Source organism: Argiope bruennichi, chromosome 9 (assembly GCF_947563725.1).
Source record: "Argiope bruennichi chromosome 9, qqArgBrue1.1, whole genome shotgun sequence".
Taxonomy (NCBI): Eukaryota; Metazoa; Arthropoda; class Arachnida; order Araneae; family Araneidae; genus Argiope; species Argiope bruennichi.
Window position 1 is genome coordinate 122,658,263 of NC_079159.1, and position 24,189 is coordinate 122,682,451.

Sequence of the window (24,189 nt, forward strand, 5' to 3'; positions counted from 1 at the left end):
CACGACAATCTGATTTTTTTTCTCTCTTTCAAGTAGAACACTACATTTTATAACAGGTTAAGTCTGAAGAGAACAATGTTGTATAATAATATAATTGTTTTACATTACTAAAACAATGTGAAATATAAGGCTTTTGTTATATTGATCAATATTATATTTCAAGTACACTGTGGCATATTTTGATACGATGAGACCAGAAACACTGGAATATTTTGAGGCCCTTCCTTGATGAATTCTAATGATGACAAGAAATTAAAATGGATAAACTTATTCGAGTGTTCAGTCTTATCTTCATGCTTGTTTGTGATATCGTTATATAATTGAAAGGCAACTCCCTATGATTTATAGCTTTTGTTTGTAATTTGTACAGAGAATATACCTTTTATCGATACAATTTATATATTATGTCATTTTTTTAATGTTTCTACGCCAATGAAATTTGCAATTTGATATATATATATATATATATATATATATATATATATATATATATATATATATATATATATATATATATATATATATATATATATATATATATATATATATATATATATATATATATATATATATATATATATATATATATATATATATATATATATATATATAATTAAAAGCAACAGTCACGAAGTTCCTTAGTGATTTTTTTTCTTCCCAATTTCAAGGAAATAGCCCAATTTTCGTATCAACATTATTTGTCCAAACCCTGGTGAGCAGGTTGTAGCCAGCCTACGAATAGGAGGGCAGAAAACAGGAAGGAGAGGTCGTAAGAAAGTATTCTGAACTTATAAAGTTTTAAGAAATGAGTTTGAAATCACAGCGGTTTGATTCTGTGAGAAAAATAAGAGCTATTCCGCAAGAGAAATTACAAATATAGTGAAATCACAGCATGATCAGTTAAGAAATTATTTTTTGAACATAGATTAATTAGAAACTATTCCATTATCTCTATTATTTCGCACGATTTCTTCATCTTGGATACGTATGTATATAATCGAACAGTTAAAAATAAGATATAATTCTTTACTGATCTTCATTTCTATTTTTTACGTTATACTTAAAAAAAAATAAAAGAATAAAGTGTCAGGTGATTTCTTTCGATCTTTGCGTCCTTCTAAATCAGGTGGACATATCAATGCACAAACAATCGAATTTTATATGAAACAGGAACCAAAATTTAAAAAATATTCTTACTAACTATAGCATTTTTTATTTTCTTTATTCAATTATAAAAGAAGTAAACTTATTCAATTTAATCAGTGCGAGTGGTATCCCTGAGATCTTCTAGTAAACTCTCTACTAAAGATGTCCCCCCGCCTCCTCAAAAAATCGTAGATTTGAACATGGCTGTGATGTGAAGTGCCGCAATTTTTATTTTCAGACGTCCGCACATGAGAGTTTTATGCTTTATAATAAAGTGAAGAAACTCACATATGCGCTGTAAATGCTCATTTTTTCAACTAACTGAAAAAAAAAAATCAACACAGAAATATAGTTTTAATATCCAGACCAAATACCAAATTATATTCATCGAAGTCGTTATTATAGCGTTTAATGCAAGTGCAGATCAACAGATGCTCAATTCGTTGAAGGATTTAATTCTAAACTCAATATGCACTTACACTTTAGCTGCTTATTTTGTGCACTAAATTTTATTCATAAAGCTATTTTGTAGTTTTCGTGTTCACTTGTTTTCGAACAGGCAGACAGATAGACTTTTAGTCAATAGATTTAGGTTGAAATTTGATAGAAATCTACAATTTCGATCAGGACCACACTCCACATTTCATCTACATAGCTGAAGGCATTTTTGAGTTATCCTATAATTCATATAAAAGACATAATATCCAAATTGTTCTTTACGAATTCAGGGAAGTCTGAGATGTTGCGATTTGTCGAAATGATGGGTTCAAATTATTTGTGATGATGAAAATATTTTCTCTTGATATACTTCGTCATAAGAGTAAGTAAAAATGGCCTCGAGTTCATAAATTGTTAAATGTTTTATGAATTATAATAAATTTTATTATAAACAGAGGATTGTTAAGGGAACATTTTATATTCTTTCTGTTCGAACTAAAATAAACATTGTCAACTTCCTATAACTCGAAGACTGAATGGCATGTTCTACATTTTAGCTTATTTTTTGATTAAAAAAAATAAAGGTAAAGAAACATTTTTGAAAGAAAATTATAAAAATATTAATGCAAAATAAAAATTTTAGAGTGACGTAGAAAAGCGCATATTGAATTAAATTAAATTTATGCTTTCGATTGGTAATAAAATAAATGAAAAATAAATAAATAAGAGTAAAATTTTGCAAACATGGAAATGTTTATTGAAAAGCATCAAAATATCACCTTTCTCTCTTTTAATTGGGATAACTTGTGATAATTGGGATAACTTGGGATAATTTCTTTAATATTATCATTTTAAATAAATAAGCAAGACAGTTGACTCACACTATACCGCAAATAATCCTTAACTATTTTAAAGCAGAAAACGATTTCTCTCAATTTGTATAGCAAATTCGCTTTTCGTAGATTTAAATGGCTTTTCCTTAGATTTAAATTTGGAGAAAACTGAACATAAAGCAACTAAACATTTTTCACTTAAATATTAAATTACCATTTGTAACTTATAGCATTTAGATTATTTCCACTATTTAAAAAAAATGTGCTGTATTATTCTCACTAAGTTAAGTGATCTGACGTTAAATGAATGAACGGAATAAAAGTATTCGGCTCTGAAAGGGAAGTGCCCGAGTTGAACAATGATGACACTTTGGAAAACACAAAAGAAAAAAATAGAATCTCTTTAATACTGGCAATTCTTATTCAGAAAAGAATAGGACTCGAACAGCAGAATTCGATAATTAATGTAAATGTTTACTACTTACGTAAAATTAATCCCTTTCAGTTAAACGAAGGACTAATTTAATATTTTTTGTATGCTAATAACTAGCAGCATTCGGTGGTGGTGGTTCATGCACCATACAAATTGTATTAATTTAGCTATATTAACTGTATTTTACCATCACAAATTAAAAATATTTTAAAACACTCTGCACAATAAACATAGAGCATACAAATTTATTAGCTATGCATACATTCGAAGTGGCGAAATTATTTGACTAATAAAACTGACATAATCCATGGGCTGCTTTATAGTTTAATTCGAACTTTCGAAATGGAAGTAGTAGAGAGAGGGAAGCATTATTGATAACTTATCTCGGGATCATGATCTTTCAGTCTCCAGTCGGCGAAATCGAACCAGCAGTTAAGGCTGGGTGACTGCTTATAATTTTTTCAATTATTTTAAATATATAGATTGTTGATTTAATAATACAGTTTACTTGCCATATTTATATCTTAGAAATATCTCAGAAATTCCTTAAATACGGATTTCGAAATTATTTATTATGTTTTTTACTATTTTCATCAGTATCCCCCCCCCCCAACTCAACATTTCATTTAGTTGTCTTTTATACAATCATTTCCTTTCTTATTTACGGAAAATGATATTGCCTTGTTCGAAACATGAAAACATATGATACAGATATATAAGTAAGGGTGGGCGCGCCCATCAAATTGCGTTTTCTTAGAACGATTACGAAAGGATAAAACTGTAGATTTGGGATTTCAAAATTTATTTTAAAAAAGAGATTATTGGCGTGATGGTAATGAAATAATTATTATGACCTTAAGTTTTTATCTGAACATTCAATTTTTAGTCTTTCGTGGTTCCAATAACAAATTATTCAAAAAAAAAAAAAAAAAAAAAAAAGAATAGTAATGTTTTTTTTAAAGACTACAGAAATGTTTGCAAGGTATGGCCCTATCATATCTTTCGTATTAATGGAACTCAAATTGAAAAATGTAAGCCTCATTACCTTGGTGAGAAAATTCAAAATGAAACAGTTGGGTTATTAGGGGATAATAAAAAAAAGAACTATCTTAAATAGGATCAGATAGATAAAATATTATTCTATTTTACTGCCAGCCATAAAGAGCAGATATCAGCTTGCATGAGGTATCTTATTTGAGAAAATATAAAACTGAGTATTGAAGGAAGTGGTATTTTGTCCAGCAATAGACAAGACCTGTGAAAGACTCTTGTTGAAAATTTTGAAGGAAAATGGTTTAAATTTTATTTTTTTACACTGCCAAGGATAAGACAATGAGTCATACTTGAGATGTAAAATATAGAAGCTTGTAAAAAAGAGTTTTGGGCATCACCCCCAAGTCATGTCCACTTCCCCTAAACGTTGCAATCACAGTTGTCACAAGTGACGCTGCGAACAACAATCCATTCAATATAAAAATGTTTCGATGATTCAAAAACCTTTCAATCTCCCCCCCCCCCGTTTCAACTAATTGTAAAAAAGACATATTTGAAATTTAACAACGCAGCCATTATCATAAAGCAGGTGATCGAGCCTTATAGACGCAATAACCTTGGCGAATTTTCTGAATGCTGATTCTAGTATCTTAAATTCAATAATTTAAATGCTAGATAGATATAATTTTTAATTAATTACTTGGAATGAGGAAAAGGTTCAAATGTTTGATCAAGAAAAATGTTACACTAAGCATGAACTTAAGTAATCAAATAATAAAAGACAATGTATATAGCAGTTTAATACTTGTAGATGTCTTTTCAACAGATGAGTCAATATTTTACAATGTATGTGGGATATTCATTATTAAAAAGTTATTGTAATAGTTTTTGAATAAATTTATAATAAAATATTTTTTCCTGCATTTATTACTGATTACGGAAAATATAAAATTTAGGGAAAAAAATGAAAGAAAGAAAGAACAAAAAGAAAGGCAGCAAAAATCAATGTAAATTTTACTCGCAAACGCTTCGAATGCAAAGAAACTTCACAGTCAAATACAAATGTATCAAACGCTTCCCCGATGAAATGAACAACAAAATACAAGAATATTGACAAAAATAAAAATATGCAGGCATACATGATGCCAAAATATTGATTAACATATCTTCAAAAGAGCGACATTAGGTCTCTCCAAAATTTTCTCGCATGTTCTCTAATAAAGGTATTACACCAGAGAACGCCTGCACTGACATACTATAGTTACGAAATATTAATTTGAATCTAGCATCTTTACTGAATTTTTTGGAGATTATTCCCAGGCACGCAAATATAGTATCCTAAAATTGAATTTGTGTTTTAGACGCATTTGTCCATTCCAATGGATACCAAAATTTGAAAAAAAACAACAAAAAACACCCGAACTACATTTGTTATCTCAAAATCACATATTAACTTTGATATATTTAAAATATTGTGTTATTGAATTATCGAGTTTACATGTTCATAAGAGTCTATTTTATAGGTGTTAAATCTGTTTTCCGAATTTTATCCATCTAGCTCTCTTCGTTTTGTTGTTATCGTCTTAATTTATATTCAAGCAGCCGGACGGACAGACGTCCTCTGAATAGATTTTGTTAAACATTTGACAGAAATATACAAAATAGATATAAAGACCGTATTTTCATCCGTCTAGCACGAAGTGCTTTGTATACTTATCTTTGTAACAGACAGGCATAATGCCGAAAAATGCGTATTTCGAGGAAGTCTAAACCATGGAGATTCGTCAAAATCTCAAGTTCGAATTTAATGAGAATAGTAATATTTTCTCTATCCCTTTCAAGACCGACGGGGCTTTTAAGAACATTTAAACAAATGATAATTTTATAAAATCGGTCTCGAAAGGGCTATACTTCGTACACGGAAAAGTAAATATGAGCGAATGGTTGTCGAGGATGATAAAAGCTAGTAATTATTCTGTTGTCTACAATCCGATCAGGCACATTTGGTGCTTTTAAGAAATAATATTTTTTATTATGTGTTTGTTGATTTACTTAATTGTTTTTTAATCAAGTGAATTTTTTCAACTTTCATGAATACGGAACAGACTTCAGTCAGTTTTAGTTATATTAACGTCCTGTTTTAAAGCAAAACTAAAGCTAATTTGGGACAGACCTCGTCATTTTGAACCACGGCCAGATGACGAGGCTAGCGCCTGGACTGGCATCCCCTCTCCAAGCTTCCACACCACACCAGCGGGAGGACATTTGGCCCCGACGGATTTAACGTGCATCAGACCCACTTACACGATGTTTCTTCGGTGAAAGAACCGACGTGCAAGTGGTCTCGACTTCGAACATGAAACCCTTCGGTTTCGAAGTTGAGACCTTACCACTAGGCCACTGCGGCCCTCAGACTTCAGTGAGTGAAGTTCGCCAATTCGGAAACTCAGTTTTCGAAAACATCGTGATCAGAACTTCATTTTAAATTAAATGGAAAAAAAAAATGACATTTAAAGGGAAATTTACATTAGGTCCACATTTCAAATTTAGTAGTGTATTTAATACGATACAATCAACGCTTCTTCTTTCTTCAACGCAGATTCTTAATCCTGATCAAATTTAAAAGCCAAGGGGGTGGGGTGGAAGAAAGACATGATTGCAATTTGGAATTTTTTGCATTAATTAACTGAGTACAGGACATTGCATAACACGATGTTTCAATATTTCCCATTAAATTATGAAAGGTTTTTTCCTTTTCTCAATTATTATCAATCCTTAATCATTATGCACAGTTATTAAAATCTGAAGTTGAATAGCTATAATAATAATAATAAAAAAAAATATTTATATCTAAAAAATATGTTAGCAAGAATTAATTACTCAGATTTTAAGGAAGGGGAATCTTTTCTTTCATAGGAATAGCAGATCAATTTTTTCAGATAAATCAAACTTATTATTTCAAACTTTCGTTGTAGCCGTGCATTGCAAGTGTGAATGATTTATTTGTGAGATTAATATCGTCTTTAAAGCCATGTAAGAACTAAAGCTGACCGTTTTGAATTGGATTCAGTTGACAAGGATGAGATTTCTGGGTCAGACCGTTTTCCTAACCTCAAAAAGGTAGCAATTTTAAGACAATACATAGAAGTCTCGTTTTCAATATTGGAAGAGTTCGGATTTGAGACCAAATTCCACTGTCTATCAAAGAAAGAGACACATTGCATCTATTAACGAAAATCAGAATGTCTCCATAATATAATAAACCAAAATTTTAAAGTGGATGAAGACCTTGCCTCCTGTAACCGATGATATATATATATTGCATACGAAATATGCAAAGTATTATAATCGTCAAAAAAATATATGAGCTTAAAAAACACGTTGAGCTAAAATTTTGTCTATCAAATTTGTAAAATTAAACTTAATTAAAAATGTGCATATCCCTCTCCGAGTGCAAATGTTCATGATAACTATAAAAAATAGAGACACAGAAAAATAAAATTTGGTAAATAGTATTATCATCTCAAGTGTAGTTGCACATCAATCGTTGAACCAAATGTGTCAAGGAATTGACCATCTGTACTTTTCCATGGATGCAAACGCAACTGCTCGAAGACATTACAAGACAGATCAATAAAACTTGATATGCGATTTTGTTATTAAAATTGTAGTTCTGTGTCGAATTTTGGATGTAACCGGTTGTCAAAGAAGCAAGCGAAATACGCACTAGGTTTTCCCCAGTAAATTACGAAGCACAAAATACTCATCCTTTGAAATGAAAGGTCAACAATTTCTACATGAGGGGGCTAGCTTTTTTCTCCAGTATTTGACCTCAACTCAATGCAATGATGCTAGAAGCTAAGATGTCGGTTCTAATTCAAGCATTTTGCAATTCAACGAAATTTTTCAGTGCACATGTTTGCCTTAGACTCATTGAAAATTTTTGTTTTGTGTTGGGATGGTGAAAAGATTTAGACCTCCGAAATTATCGAATAGCTAGCTACCTTTTCAACTGGCATAGCGCACATTCTACTGGACGGAATCTCTTCTCACTAGTTTGGGGCCAAAATTTGGAGAAAGAGGCGATGATCATGGTTCAAAATTAAGAGATTGTTGCAAAATAAGTCGTCATACTACTTTATAAGGGAATGTATAAATATATATATTAACTGAATAATATTGCCAGTTAATTTTTGTTTTATATGAATATGATAAGAGCTATCATAAAAAATATGTATATATTTTAAAGATTGATTAAATAGTTTGCAATATATTGACAAAAATATATTAAATCTATTTACAACTACAGAGCATGATAGTACACAGTAGCAGGTGACTGGAACTCACTTGTGGATGCTTCATATAAATATGCAACTTGTTAATTTTGCTAATTTGAAAAAAAAAAAAAATTTTTTTTTTGAATAAATATAAGAAAAACTAAATGCACTTGTGTATAATATCCAATTGATTTTTGACCATTTCGAGCCTATGAAAGTTGAGTTAAAATAAGAAATTTTGAAATATATTTAAAGCTGGCATCTACCAAAACGTTTAAATTAAATATATCAATAATTCGAATATAATATTTGGTCCCTTGAAAATAATCAGAAAAAATAGCATACAATAAGAATTTATATTGATTACACCTAAATCAAAAAAAAAAAAAAAAATTGTAAAATCTTTTTGTATTTCTTTTAATCATATTCCATATTCCTAGAACTGTGAACAAATAATTATTTTTATTCCCTTACTTCAGTCATATATATTTAATTGTTGTATAATATACACTTTGTACAGAGCATTTAGAAATTTCTCATTTTTTAAAATATGTTGTGTGCACAATTACATTAATGATGGGTTTTGAGGTAGAAGAAGACTATTTGTGGATGAATTTCTTTATTTTGAACAACTGGCAATCTCTTTGTCCCTGCATAAATAAATATGATTTAGAAAAACAATGATGTAGAAAAATAAAATTTCACATCGAAGTGAATTTGTGTAGATAAAACGAGCTATCTCCTTCAACTGATAATTTGCAGTAAAACTAATCACAAATTTTATTTTTAATCTTATTTTGATGAAAATTGAAATTAGCTTATATAAAAAACTTCATTACAACATATGAAGATGTTTGACTTTGATATGGTGAAGCGGAAGGTAAATAAGAACATACAGAATGAGTTTTAGTCTACTCAGATTGAAAGTTTGAAGTGAAGTTAATCACAGATTTTATGTCTAATCTTGCAATGGAAAAAATTTGTGAATTTCATTACAGTTAAAAGAAAACAATATCATCAAAATTTCTCAATGAAAATTCAAGAGTCTGGCTAGTATGAGAATTGCAGTGTCTCAAAATGCAGGGTAATTTTTCTACCAAGAGAACAGAATGGAATTTCAAATGTTGAAGGCGAATAGTTGAAAAAGGTAAATGCATGACAAAAATATCTATTTATAAAATTACACTAAATATTATGAAATAACATAATTACAAACATAATTTTGTATATAGATAATAAATGTATATACAATAAATCAACAAAAATAAATGATGTTTTTTTATTTACAGATAGAAGCTATTTACAATGACGGAAATGACATTATTTCCATTCACTGTCGCCATCTAAAAAAGAAAAAGAAACCATTATTATTAATCTAGGAAATAACATGAAAAATTGAATAACAAGTCAAGTTTCAAAATTCTACATAATACATAGCAAAATGTACTAATATAAAAGATTTTATCTCCTTAGATATTAACGCCTGATTTTGAAGTTATGCAAAATTAATCTTAGACCCCCATGTAATATTTGATAAAAATAGTTCCCATTATTTTGCAGTTTAATTCTGCTCACATAATTATCCTTAGTACAATGCCAACAAATTTCATCTTTATTTTTTCTAATAATTTTAATTTATTTTTCTTTCGAATTTATGTGAAAGCAATGAAATATGCTGCTAACACAAAGAAATTAATAATTTAAGTATAAAAGTAAATAATGAAATAAAGAAGAAATCTGACTTTCTCAAAATTTTGATTGATAAATATTTGTATTAACAACTAAAAGTAAAAAAATATCAAAAAATAAAGGAAGACTAATGAATGTGATTTGCATAAAAAATACAGATCAAAAGTCCAGTGCACAAAGAGCTTTTAGAATGTAAATATTTTTAATTGCAGGATCTTATGTCATAAATAAATTTTAAAAAATCATTATGTATAATCAAATAATTATTTTATTATGATGTTTTAACTTGTAGTCTTTATGATACAGGGAAAGATGAAGGCAGGGTTTAAATTGGCATTTTCTTAATTATATCCAATATTCACAGATTTCATTATGCAGAATTTTGTCTTTCTGGTACAAAGAAAAAAGTTCAATAATCAAGAAAGTTTTATGTCCACTAGTTTAAATTTAGAATTAATAAAATTAGTCTAGAATATAATACATTTTGTCATATTAAAAAAATTTTTTAGTACCTTCTAATTTACAAAAGCATTTATAAAATAAACATGACAAAGCTTTATAGTATTAATGCAAAAAGAATATAAAAAATCATCATGATATTTATTAATAACAAGGAAAACAAAACAAAAAGAGTAAATGACTAACTTACATTTTAATGACTTTGTCTTTACCTCCACTTACTACACGTTGTCCATCTGGGCTCCAGTCTACAGCATAAATCTGCCAATAAAACAATTCAGAATCAAGATGGAAAATAAGGCAATTAATCATTATTAACCTTTAGATTACATGTAAAATCAAATATTTCCTTTAGAGATAAGGGTTTTAGCAGAGTAATAATAATTTGTTTCTTTCCTTTTCAATTTCTAACTATAAGAGTCGTATTTTTTAAAAAATTGCATGTGGCACCTACCTTTGTCTCCTCTTATTATCTAAATTAAGCCCTCTAAATAGTTTTAGCCGAGGCAGGTATCAAGCCTCTCTTTTCCTTCCCCAATTTTTAAGACAAGTTATTTTTAATCAAATTACTAAAACTTATGGGGGCGGGGGAATGCATTCATACGAATAAAATTGGTATAATCAAAAGTATTTAAAAAAACTTTTAAAATGATGTAAAAATTTTTGTACAATGATGTTTTTAAAGCATTGATGATAAACCGTTACAATTCTTTTATTTTTTTAACTAAACTTCTAAAATTTTGAAATATCTGTCCTTAATGGTTCTCTTATACCCAAGAATAACTTTCCAAATATCATGTTCTTAACTTCAATGATTTATGTTGTGCATTGCTCTCTCAAGGGAGATTTCTTTGAGGGGAAAAATTCTATAAGAGTTGAAAAAAAAAATCATTATAAAATTACACTATTTAAATCCTAAAAAATAAAAGTTTTTGAAAACTTTTTTTTATTTCAATAAAAATTTTAAGTACTAGAAATAGCAATTTTTTCCCCCTTGATAAAAATTAAAATTTGGTAAAATTGGTTTAACAAATGATAATTTACAAATGGGTGGGGTCATTTAAAAAGACACAATTACACCATGAAAGAACTCACAATTATATAAAACTTATGGCCTCAAGTTAAAATCTCATCCTACTAGATTTTACACAATCAACTAACATAATCACACACCACAATTAATTGCATTTCAGTTATTGCATATTAATTTCAACCTAATAAATTGTTCAAGGGATTGCTCTAAAACAACATTAGGCATATATGGCACAATACATATTTCACACTGCCCCTTCTCAATAACTATTCCAGTATTTTAATAAATAGCAATGCACATCGTTGAAAAAAGTGGAAGTGGAAGAAAAGTCTAATGAGCGTTATCTTAATATGCATTGGCATCTTTGATTGATCACTCCGCATTCCTTGTCTGAATTCTTCCCTTTTCTAGGTTTTTTTCTCGATACATCTGATAAACAAGACTTTACAACTATGCTCTCAAATTATTGCATTCAACACGTGGGGAAACAAAACAAATAAAAGGCTATCTATGAATTTGTCAAGAAAATTAAGCACTTTATAAGCACATGATGCTACGCAATTTGAATAAGCTCAAAATTTCTCAAATGATAAACAAACCATTCAATAAATTCCTGTGTGAGTGATAATCCCATAGATTTAATGTTGTATTCTCGCCAGAGAAATGTATACTATTCTCCCATGAAGTTACAGCAGTCTCACGTATTCTCATTAGTTGTAATCCAAGAATTTCAAGGAAAGAAAACAATTGTCTTTAATCTTAAACAACTGTCTTGTCAAAAATCTTAATTAGACTGATCTATATAGAAAAAAAGGAGGAGAAAGTGAAAAAGAGCGAGTTCCTATGATTACAAATCACAAATGGTGCTATTTTGTTTTAAGAGCTATTACTGCTATTTTTTACTTTTGCAATGCCCAGAGATAAACACTTTTTAGATGTGAAAAAAATCGAGCCAAGAAACTTAAATTTCCCTGCACTTTTCCTGCCTTTTTTTTTGAAAATTTTCAAATTTTCCTAATTTCAGATGATTTTTAAACCCCCTTTATTTTCCTAGTTCTCCCAGTGCCGTGGCAATCCTGAAGTAACCCATTTTAATAATATTCTGTAAATAACCAAATACACGGTTTTGCATAACAAGAGGATTAATATCAGGATTTGGAACAAGTACCTCAATTAGCTTAAATTAAGCTCAGTTTAAAAATTATGTCACGGAAATATTTACAAAATTACAATGCAGCTATAATGCAAGACATAATGTATATAAAAAAAGGAAGCATATTTAGAAAGAGAGGATAAGTGATTAAGCTTTACTTCATCAGAATGGCCAGGCAAATCAATCATAAGCTTGAAAGTTCTCATGTCCCAGACTTTTAGAGTGGAATCCGCACTTCCACTAACTAGTAGTCTGCTATCAGCTGACCAAGAAATTTGATACACTTGTTGAACATGACCATGTAAGGAAGATATGTATCTAAAGAATATAAAATCTAATTTAATAAAACATGAAACAAAAAAATAAAATTTTAAAATGTAATATATATTCCTCACATTTTTGACATACCACAAGTCAACACTTATTTGGGTGCTGGACATTTTTTAACTGATTTTATGTGTAGTTCATGTGTTGAAAACAAATATGATTTCAAACTTTGCCCATCAATTTTTGTTTGCAAAATATGACATAATGTTATTTAAAGTAACACATTAAATTAAACTTAAAGTATGGGTATTAAGTTATAAATACTTTTCCTTACTGATTATATAAAACAATTGACTGAAAAAAAACATAACATCACTTACATAAATTTACTATAGATAATTTAAAAATTAGCAGAAATGGAATAATCAAATGGAAAAAAAAAAAGCACTTTTGTTTCACTCTGAAAATTTCTCATGTTTGACATTTTTGCAAGAATTTTATTTACTACTATATGAATCGTAAGGGGGGGGGGAGCTTAATCAGGGCTTATGAGTATCACATATGCCCTGGTATTGGTTTTCATTATCTTTATCAGGAAATCATTCACTTCGTTTTTTAAATATTATCGCTAAGATTTTCAGCGCACAGTTTAAATGTCATTGCTTAGGTTATAAGTATTAAATTAAAAAAAAAAACAACAACTTTCCCTTGATAAATTCTGCAAAATATTTTAGTTAATATAGGAAATGCTTGATAATATTCCTATAAGCCTACAGTAACTTAATTATAAATAGAAATACAAAGAATCTAATAAAAATAAAAGGAAAGGCTATTTTCCATTACTCCAAAAGCTTCCTTTGTTTGACATCCTCGAGGGAATTACATCCCAGCAGTAGTTTGCCATGATTTGAGTGTCCCATGTGTCCTGGTATTGGTTCTCCATTGTCTTGCTCTAATGAAATTGTTCAGATATATTCGTTCATAATTATTTACTAATACACCACACCTCTTAGGTAAACTGTCTAAATGTTGTATTAGTAATGGATATACTCATATTACAATCAAACTTAATGAATCTGTTTAATTTTTTATTAAATCAAAACAATTAACATTTTTTAATTGTCTAGATAACTCCTGTCAAGGGAAAATATCAACCTTTTTCGCTCAGTCTCATTTACGGAATTCAAAGGCAACAATAAAAATCTAGCTTTAAAATTTTTCTACATATTATATATGTATGTATCCTGATCAATAACTTTTATGCAGCAATTTCATTGATCCTAGCTTTATTTGCAACAAAAGGCAAGATGATTTTATCCTATCCTTGTCTAATTAAGGTTTCAAGAGACATCTCTTTCTCTATATATACTTTTCTTGATAGGCGAGTCCTTTCTAGCCCAATGTTATTACATAGTCCTATTAACTTATATGCAAAAGAAGAATATTTAATGGTTTGTTGCTTGCTGACAAGAGGAATAGTTAAAATTTTTTGGATCCATACAAAATATGCATCGATATTTGTAAACTTAATTCTCTCTATGACAAATGGCCTGATATATTATTTTTGATTCATTACAGGACTTTCTGGTGAGAACCAACATCAATCTTCATTTCTTTTTTTCATGCGATTCTTCTATTCAAGAAGTCTAAGTTCAGTAATTCATGAAACTTAAATTATTAAATAACTTAACCACTCAAAATCTTAAAAAGTACAATTGATGCAGAAAAACTGTTTTCATACTTGAAATCTGCTCACATAATCTATTCAAAATAAAATCAAAAAATTGCAGGCACCAAACAAATCAAACATTTTTTTTTTTTTTTTTGCTCAGTGTAATTTATATAAAAAAAAAATAATACTGTAATAATTATATGGTCAAATCATAATGAAACTAATTATAGATTTTCTCTATATATTTACATTAAAAACTTGGATAGAAAAAATAAATAAATGCATTCTCTAGAAGGTATTTATCATATGATTTCAAATTTGAAAAACACTTGATGTCTAGAACTTTATCTCTTTCTTCCATAATTGATTCTGGAAATACATGACTTATATAGTAATTATGTCCTATCAAATGGTTTAATGCATTTGAAATCATTAAATTTTTTATTCAGCTTTTTTTTTTTTTTTTTTTTTTTTTTAATATGTTACTTGTTTTTACAGCAATCAATCTTAAACTTTTAAGTAGCACCCTTTTCTCCACTCACCAAAAAAAAAAAAAAAAAATTACCCAGTAAAGTTCAATCCAAATTCATTTTAAAATAAAGCACTTACTTTCCTGTTCTTCCATTCCACAGTTTAATAGATTTGTCAAATGAGGCAGTGGCTATCAACCTCATGTCCGGAGAAAATTTAACATCATTTATCAGATTGTGGTGGCCTGTCAAACGAGCTATGGATTGCTTTTCATTTTCAGGTGCCCACATTATCATTGTATAATCATCTGAACCTGACACCATAATTTCTGGTTCGCCTTTCTATAATGGAAAGAAATGACTTATCATTTGCATTTGTTAGTAACAAGAAAAATAATTTTAGAACAAGTTAAAATCAAAATTTATTACTTTTAAGTGTATTTTTTTTTTACTTTCATAATATATTAATGAACAAAAATCTCATTTCCTGATTTCTAATAGAAGATTAGTATTTATTCAGAATCATCATAATAAAAAAGTTCCATCACTAAAATCATCGTTCAATTAGCAGAATTTTACATTTTTATCACAATCTGGCAAATTAAAAGATTTTTTAATAGTATTTTCAAGACTGTTTTCTCATGGAACAAAAAACAATGTTTGGGAAAAAGATTCAAATATTGATAGGTGCCGAAATTCCATCTGCATGTGGTTAGTGGGCATTAAAAGTACTTCTCAATGGGACATTCAAATGAGCTTCTAATAAATATTTCTATCACCTGAATATTTATCATTACTGGTTTGTGAGTAGATAGAAACTTTGAAATAGAGCCATGCATGTATACCATAAGACTGCAAAAACATTTCTATATGATTTGCAGCAATATGTTGAACAATATTGGTATTTAAACTCAAATATATATTAGAAAAAAGAAGAATTTTATTCATACCTAATTAGCAGGGGGAGGGGGGAGGTATCACAAAATCTTTCAGTGTGTTAAAGGGAAAAGTAGAAAATATATGTTTAGTTGCATGTAATGAAACATAATTCACATTCATCTTCAGACAGAGTATTTACTGTAATAAATTATAGCTTTTAAAAATTATTTTTCAGTTTCTAATTATAAATATTGAATGATTTTTAAAAATATGGAAGCTGTAAAAATGGCAAGGTATAAAAACTTATTTTTCCTTTAATTCTTTATCCATTCCTTCCTATTTTGTCAAAATTTTTTCAAATTATTAATTACGTAAATATATGCGCACAGATGACGTAAATATATGCGCACAGATAAAAATTTGGCAATTGGTTTAAAGCTTAACAACTTCATTTGCATTATTGTAACAATCAATTTTCTAATCAACTGGATAAACAGTAATACAAAAATATTAGCCGTTTAAACACTAATAGAAACAATTAAACTAATATTTTGTTTAAAATGGGATACAAAAAAAAAGTTTCTAAAGAATGACTTTAATTTAAATTTGAGTATAGTGTCTGGCAGAAGAAAATACTCAAGATATTAATTCAAATTGAATTTTTACATATTGAGATCGAGTTTTTATAGTACAATTTTCAAATAACTGTATTTTTATAGAAATATTCAACTACCAGTGCAAAATTCGAAAATTAAAATAAATAAAGCTGAATGTTTTCGTTAAAAATACATTTGTTTTTCAGATATAGCTTAAATGATTAATTAAAGTGTTAGTCAATTCCAAATAATAATTTTAATAAACAGCTACAAAGATTTATAAATTTAGAGTTATCAACAAGATATTATTACTTACAGTAGCTGTTTCATAACGCTTTAAGGCTAATGCTGCTAACTCTGCACCTGCAAAATTGAAGGACTTGCATTAATATTATATTTTATACAAATGTAAAGCATTTGAAAATTTAACTTCCAATCCATAATAAATACTCAATCAAAATAATTGCTGTTCACATTATAACTTATGGTACTATAACATTAAAAAATGGTTTAGCAGTTTTATAATTGATAAAAAGCTAATCTCTCGAGTCTAAGAAATATTTTTTCACTTACTACAAAACATCCCAGAAATCATACCACGAATCATACTAAGCATTCATTAACTTAACAGAAACATTGTCATGAAGTCCATAATAGATTTTATATAAATATTGGTGATTTTTCTTAAGTGTTTCTGAAATATTTATGCAGAAAGAAAAAAAAAAAGAATAATAGCATTTTTTAAAAATGAGTTTATATAAAAATTCTAAATTTTTAAATTGCTAACATTAATCATTGTTCTAATAACTTTAAGCATGGAGAGAGGATAGTCTATACTTTTGATGCATAAACAAATTCTTTATAACCTAAAAAATATTTTATCCATGAGCTTGAATTCAACGTACAGGTATAAACTAATTAGCTGTTTAGGAACAAATCATTATGTACCAACCAAATCATTATGTACCATTAAACAGTACCAACCAGTTTATTCACTTACTGAGACAAGTTTCCTTTTCAACATGGAATTAAAAAGAATGTTTTAGATTCAATTAGCTTTAAACTGATCCCTGCTATAATAATACTCTAACATTTTTAGTTAATTGATTTTAGTTAACAAGATTGAGCATTGATAAAAATATATCTTAAATCACTCACTCATTTTCTCTGTTACCTCCATATAATTGACATTTGCTTTACTTGGATCATATGGACCTGTTCTCATGACATAATCAGTATTCAAAGCTATAGTATTCACCCAATGGGCATGGCCTTTCAGCGTCCGGCATAAAGCTCCCTATCAAAAGAAAAAGAATTTATATTTTAAATATTAGCAAGGAAATAATATAAATTTCAGTCCATGACTTCCAACTAATTTAACTAACTTATTCAAAAAAAAAAAAAAATGTTATTACATGATTAAATATTAAAGATTTTATCAAATAGATAAATGTGAATTTTCTTGCAAAAGATGAACTTTCTAGATATGATTTATAAAGAATGCAGTAATTTATAAACAAGCAGAAATTTAATAAGAAGAAATATGTTTTGTTGTTGTTTTTATTTAGCATTCAAATTCTGAAGTTCAGAAACAAATATACTATTATATCAGTTACAAACGATATTTTAATTTCTCTCTATATAAAAAAAGTAGCTTAATTTCATGGGGATCTCTAGATAACCTTATGTAAAAACCAGAAGCAGATTTTTTTAAAAAAACTAATAAAATTTACAACATACACAAACTTAAAATTCTTGCAAGAAAATTACACCAAGAAAAGTGTATATAAATATATCAGGTAAAGGTGCGAGGGGGCAATGATCAAAACTGAAGCTGAGAAAAAGGAAAAAACAATACAATTTTCCAAATAATTGTGAGTATGACCCTTATGTGATGATATATTTAAATCAAATTTAGTTTTATATATCTATATTCGATACTATGAAAAATGAAATTCTATATTTAAAACAAAAGCAATTTAATTTCATGAGAATTTCTAGATAACCTAATGTAAAAACAGGCATTATGCCAATTAGCACTGATGCATTTTTTTTTTTTTTTTGTATTATCAGTTTATACTTGCAAGCATTATCTAGTTTTATTTAAAAAAATACATTTGCAATTAAATGAGAAAATTTTATGGGATCTTCCCAATTTTATTTTTTGTTAAAATGAGAATATCAGTTACACAATATAATTTTTTAATCTTGCAATTTCTGAAAAATTTGATTACCAAACAATTTTTAAAGAACAGATTTTAATCAAGCATAGCAAGTTGTGATTCAGGGATAAATAAAATTAATTAAAATAAGAACATTAATTTCATTCAATAGAAATGGCAACACTAAAAATAAAATTTTTACATTTATGTGCAAGATTTTGAGTTTGGATTTTTATAGAATGTACACTATTTAATAAATATTTATCATTAAAATTTTTTCTTGAATTTAATAGTGTAGAATTAAAGATAAAAAAATTATCAGTAATGCTCAAAAGAACTAATAATAAGGAAGTTATCATGAATGACATGTCTTATAAAATCATAAACTTCATATAAAAGAGTATGAAATATTTCTCACATCACTTGCTCGGTAGACTTTAATGGTACGATCCTGAGAGCCAGAATATATGAGGCCAGAACCTCCCCATCTGAGACAAGTGACAGAGCCTGTATGGGAACTTAGGACATACAACGCATGATATGTAACAATATCCCATACACGAACAGTGGTATCTTTGGAAGCACTGGCTAGACGACGACAATCCCCATTCCTAAAAAACGAAATGTAAAATAATTAATAATAGCACAGGTTTATATTCAATCTTAGAATATTTAAGAATACTTTTATTGCAACAATTAAAATGAATTTATTCATGTTAACACTATAATCATATATTAATTTTCCACTCATATGGTAATTTATAATACCATATGGTATTTAGTTTATAAATACAATGAATGTGGAATTCTGGATTTCTAGGTGATCACCTAAATTGAAAAATCAGTAATTTACTATATCAACACCACAACTGCAGTCTAAACTTGTATCAGAATGTCCTGTAGCTTAGCACATATTAAATTCTTTTGATATATGATTTCATAGCATCACATCATCTATTTGTAGTTGAATTTTTGATGGCATCATATATGCATATTTGAAACTATCTTGACAGCAAAACTGTAATCAAGCTAATTTTGTTTATTTATCAAAAAGATAAATATATAAAAAGAGTTCTACAACTAGTTTTGCAAAAACTATATGTTAATTTAAAGAGGAGGAAAAAAAAAAAAAAAATGCTGAATAATTTACTCCCCCCCCTTCTCTCTCTTTTTTTAAAGAAAGTGGTCTAGTGAGTGATTTTTTTTTTTTTTTTTGTCTTGTCTATCTACATGATGATAAGTAGTTCATGAGTCTCAGTAACACATATTCCAAACAAATTTCCATGGGAAAATTCATTTTATACAAGAACATATATTTTATTAAGACATTTCAATTTAGTAAGGCATGGAAAGTTAACAAAAGCCATCGAAATGCAGGTAATATCATTTATTATACTATCTGATTATGATTTCAAAATATAAATTCTTTTCCTTAAGATAGATCTAATTTAATTATTTTTTTAATCCAGTAATTTATTTTGATTCTTACATTTTAATAACAATAAAATGCTTCCATTCTTTTGTCAAATTAATTTCTATTCAACTTTTTTTTCTTTCATTTCAATAAATTTTCAGAATATTTGATATATTTTACAATAACACTTTTCACTAATTTAAATACTGAATTTATATTCATGCATATTATGATGATATTTTTCTTCACCCTTTTTAAAAATCTAATAGTTAAAATCTTTAAGTGAGCTCTGAGTACAAAATAAAATTTGCTGATGTTAATCCTTACTAAATTCACATAGATTTTCAGTATTGATTTTAAGAGTGGGAACATTGATATATTATTGCTTTAGACATCATGTATATTTTGAACAGATCTATTTTCAAAACTTAAAATGCAAAATACGTAAATGCATGTACCAAATATTTGAGTTCCTTACTTTATAAAATTGCATTAAACCAAACGAAAACGTCAAGTATTTAGTGGATTTTAATGAACAGGATATTCTTATGTTTTCAAACAATTATTAGTGAAATGATAAATGAAAAATCAACAAATTTTCAATGATCAATGCATTGAATGCCCAAAATTTAAAACTAAACAAAGTTCTTTAAGTGCTGGCTACTATTATTATTATTTAAATGAGTGAGTATGTACAAATTAAAAAATACAATTAAAAATGACATTCATTCAAATCAATGGCAGATTAATATCTACAAAAAGAATGCTGAATTATTATTTTTAATAATAATAATAACGAAAAGAAACATGCATTTTTACCTGTGTAATGGTTCCCAAGCCAGAGCATTGATCCAGCCTATGTGACCAGAAAGTGTTTTTCCCATTTGTTTCCCTGTCCGTGGATCCCAAATGCAAATCTGGAACATAATTCAGTTTTTACATAATAGTCAGGTAACCAAATCAAAAAATTTATACCTTATAGATAATATTAGTTAAATAACTTATAATATTTATCTCTTGATAAAGAAATGTATTTCCTACAAATTTCTTAAAAACTAAACAGGCATATAACTAATGGGTGATAAACTTTATCTGTAAACTAACACTTTTATTACAATTTTAAAATACAGCAAGAAATTTGAAACATAGTTGAAATATGATAAATTTGAAATGCTAATTTTACAGACAGACAAATTTACCATTAAAAACTATTTACAAAAAATATCATTTAAAAAAATGATTATTTTAATAAAAACAATATTATATAATATATCAATTTCATAAATAATAAATGCCCTTTTTGTACTTTTTAAAGTTCTTGATATTACTTTAATACATTTATTTGAGTTTTATGATGAATAGATGATGTAATTTATTGTATAATAATTTGTTTTTAAAGATAATTTGTAAGAAACATGAGTAAAATTTAAAAGCAAAAACTGAAGCATAAACTCATTATCTTCGATAAAATACTTCAGAAATGCTTTGCTATTTCTATACAAAAACAGATAAACAGAAATTCAAGAGGCACTCATTTACCTGACCATTTCTGCATCCTGATGCCAGTTTTAGACCATTTGGTGACCATGCAATGCATAAGACCCAGTGTTTGTGAGCTATTGAAATGGAATATTTAAATTTTATATCAAAATGATTATAATTTTTCAAATCAGGTGATAGAAGTTTTGAAAAATAAAATAGAGAATTAAGATTTCTAAAGAATGCAATTTAAAACCTTAAGATATACATTTTTTATTATTATAAAAGGTAAAAGACAAGAGATTAAAACTCATAGCTAAAAGGTAAATAAACCCTGAGGTATTTTTTGTAAACTATCATGTACATTTTTAAAAAAGTATTTCAATAATGCAAGATTATATCACACTAGACCCTTAGATGTATGAAAATATATTAAAATACAGAAAAAAAATACTAGATTACTCATCTATTTACAGTAATTTTCTTAAAAAGTATTATATAAGCAGATGTATTCCACAACACTCTTATAAGTTTCAATCAATATAGATCTACTTGTAGAGTAATAATAAATAAAAAGTAATAACATCAATACATGGGCTGCCACATGAATTGCTTGTAATTAACATTCACTTTTAAATAATATTGCATATTTTTTTACTGCAATAAAAATAAAAAAAAGTTATAATCTAATTAGATAGATGGTACACATCACAGGCATGAGTGGTGATAGTAAATACTAATTAAATAAAGTTAAGAAATACAATTTATATTTACCTTTACATGTGTACTGAGGAGTTTCAGTACATACATCCCAGAGTCTGACAGTTGTATCTCCAGAACCGCTAGCCAAATATCTATGCAGAATGTCAAACATTTTAGCTTTTAAATATGGACTAGTTAGAAATTTCTGTTTAATAAAAATAAAATGTTTAATAATTCCTGTTTAAATAAAAATTTCAATCACATGAGTTCTTATTTATTATTTTTTTTCCTTTTTCTTTTCTATACAGTGAAAGTAAAATCATCTGTCCCTTTCAACTATTCAAAGAGTATTCTGTAATTCCTTAATAATAATCAATTTAGCAATTCTCTCTACAATGGTGCAATATGAAAAGAGGGAAAACTATCAGAAACTAAAAATTAGAAATAAAAGGAAATAAAGTTCTAAAGGTATACTGATATAATATTGGTACCATACACAAGGAAAAGATCAAGTTCATACAATATTTTACAAGCTCATTCAAGATGCGTTTAAATATATTGGTCCTATTTATTTAATAACTAATAAGATTTAATATATTCCTGAAAAGCAATTATTTTCTATCATAATAATTACTTTAGTAGAAAAAACCAAATTCCGAAATAAATTTACCCCTAATAATAATTCCATATAACTTAAAATTGCGTTTTTTCCCCCTACCACATTTTTTTATTGCAAGATATTTTTATAAAAAAAAAAAAAAAGTAATATATGGCCAAAAAGAAAAACAGCATTTAATTACTTTATTTCTCTTAATCAAATTCAGAATTGTTTTTATAATTTACGGTTTTAATGATGAATCTAAACATTTAGCAAAATGATTTTGAATTATAAAAAATTTCTCAGAATTTATTGTTTTGAAAACCATATTTGAACACAACTAATGATTATTATATGAGTACATTTAGAGTTAAGTAAATTTATATCCTTTCTAAAAATTCTTATACCAGGTTAGAGTGACATACTAGAGAATAGGTTATTACACTATGTGCTGTCTTATCATTTCATAGTAACTGGAAATTGCACCTTCACCATATTGTCAAAAAATATATTAAATTTCCAAGAGACAGTAAATTTTTATCTGCTTCAGCATATAATTCATATTTGTTTGTTCATTTTCTTACAATAAAATGGAATGCAATTTTACAAAAATGAAGTCACAAATAATGATATATATTGGCATTCTGGAAGAGGATTTATTAGTGATTTTGGAACTGGTTAAAAATTATAAAATAAAAATTGTGGGTTATTCACAAAAAAAAAAAAAAAAAAAAAAAAACTAGAATGATAGACTGATGAATGAAAAACGAATCACTACATGCATTTCAAAATTGGACATGATTTGCAGCTATTGAGACATGTTTACTACAGATTATCAGACAAACTAAAATTGTCACCTGTACCACTACATCATGTGGTACAGATAAATATCTGAAGTACTGCCTCAATGTTTCATTAAAATAGCCTTTCAAGGAAAATTTTTGTGAAGGAGTGCAACTAACCTTTTGACTGGCCAAAATATAATGAACTATTTATGGAACAAACTATTTTTCCTTATTTAATGATGTTCCTTATTTAATTTATACCAGTAAAATTTAAGTTCAGAGAATTATGCAACCATCATAAAATTACCTGCCATCTGGACTGAAAGAGGCAGATATAACAGCTTCAGCATGTCCTGGGATAGAGCTGGTACAACGGGTCACTGGTCGAACTCTGAATACAGCTTGTTCTGCATAAGTGATTTCCAAGATCTGTTCACTTTCTAACTGCTTTTTCTCCACAACATTCAGAAGAGAATCTTTGATTTGCACATCATTCACAAAGAAAAGAAAAGGAACACCTTCCTAAAGATGAGAATACAAATACCATGTTAGAAAGATTACAAAAATTACATCCAAACCATTCACAGGATTCAATGAAAATGAAGACCCACCCTAATCCATGGTCTAGTTTGAAAACTTTCCAAGTTGGATATTACAGCTCAAAATCAAGTAATTATAAAGATAATTAAAAATGAAATCATTTGAACATTC

The 24,189-nt window shown here is 27.7% G+C and overlaps 1 protein-coding gene across 3 annotated transcripts in view; it reads right to left on the reverse strand.

Annotated features, from left to right (window-relative positions):
• Positions 1-9,385: 9,385 nt before the first annotated feature.
• The window catches only part of LOC129984729 (notchless protein homolog 1-like), a 30,690-nt gene continuing 15,886 nt past the window's right edge, over positions 9,386-24,189 (reverse strand). For 2 of the 3 annotated variants that reach the window (XM_056094674.1, XM_056094675.1), the window contains 11 exons: positions 23,786-24,000; positions 22,168-22,247; positions 21,454-21,530; positions 20,734-20,831; positions 18,919-19,111; positions 17,497-17,635; positions 16,655-16,701; positions 15,003-15,205; positions 12,613-12,772; positions 10,459-10,529; positions 9,386-9,463 (listed from right to left, as the gene is read on the reverse strand). In XM_056094674.1, the coding sequence (XP_055950649.1) occupies positions 9,451-9,463; positions 10,459-10,529; positions 12,613-12,772; positions 15,003-15,205; positions 16,655-16,701; positions 17,497-17,635; positions 18,919-19,111; positions 20,734-20,831; positions 21,454-21,530; positions 22,168-22,247; positions 23,786-24,000 (1,296 nt within the window). In that variant the 3' untranslated portion in view covers positions 9,386-9,450. Of the gene's footprint in view, positions 9,464-10,454; positions 10,530-12,612; positions 12,773-15,002; positions 15,206-16,654; positions 16,702-17,496; positions 17,636-18,918; positions 19,112-20,733; positions 20,832-21,453; positions 21,531-22,167; positions 22,248-23,785; positions 24,001-24,189 lie in introns of those variants that run through there. The other variant, XM_056094676.1, reaches the window with a different exon arrangement.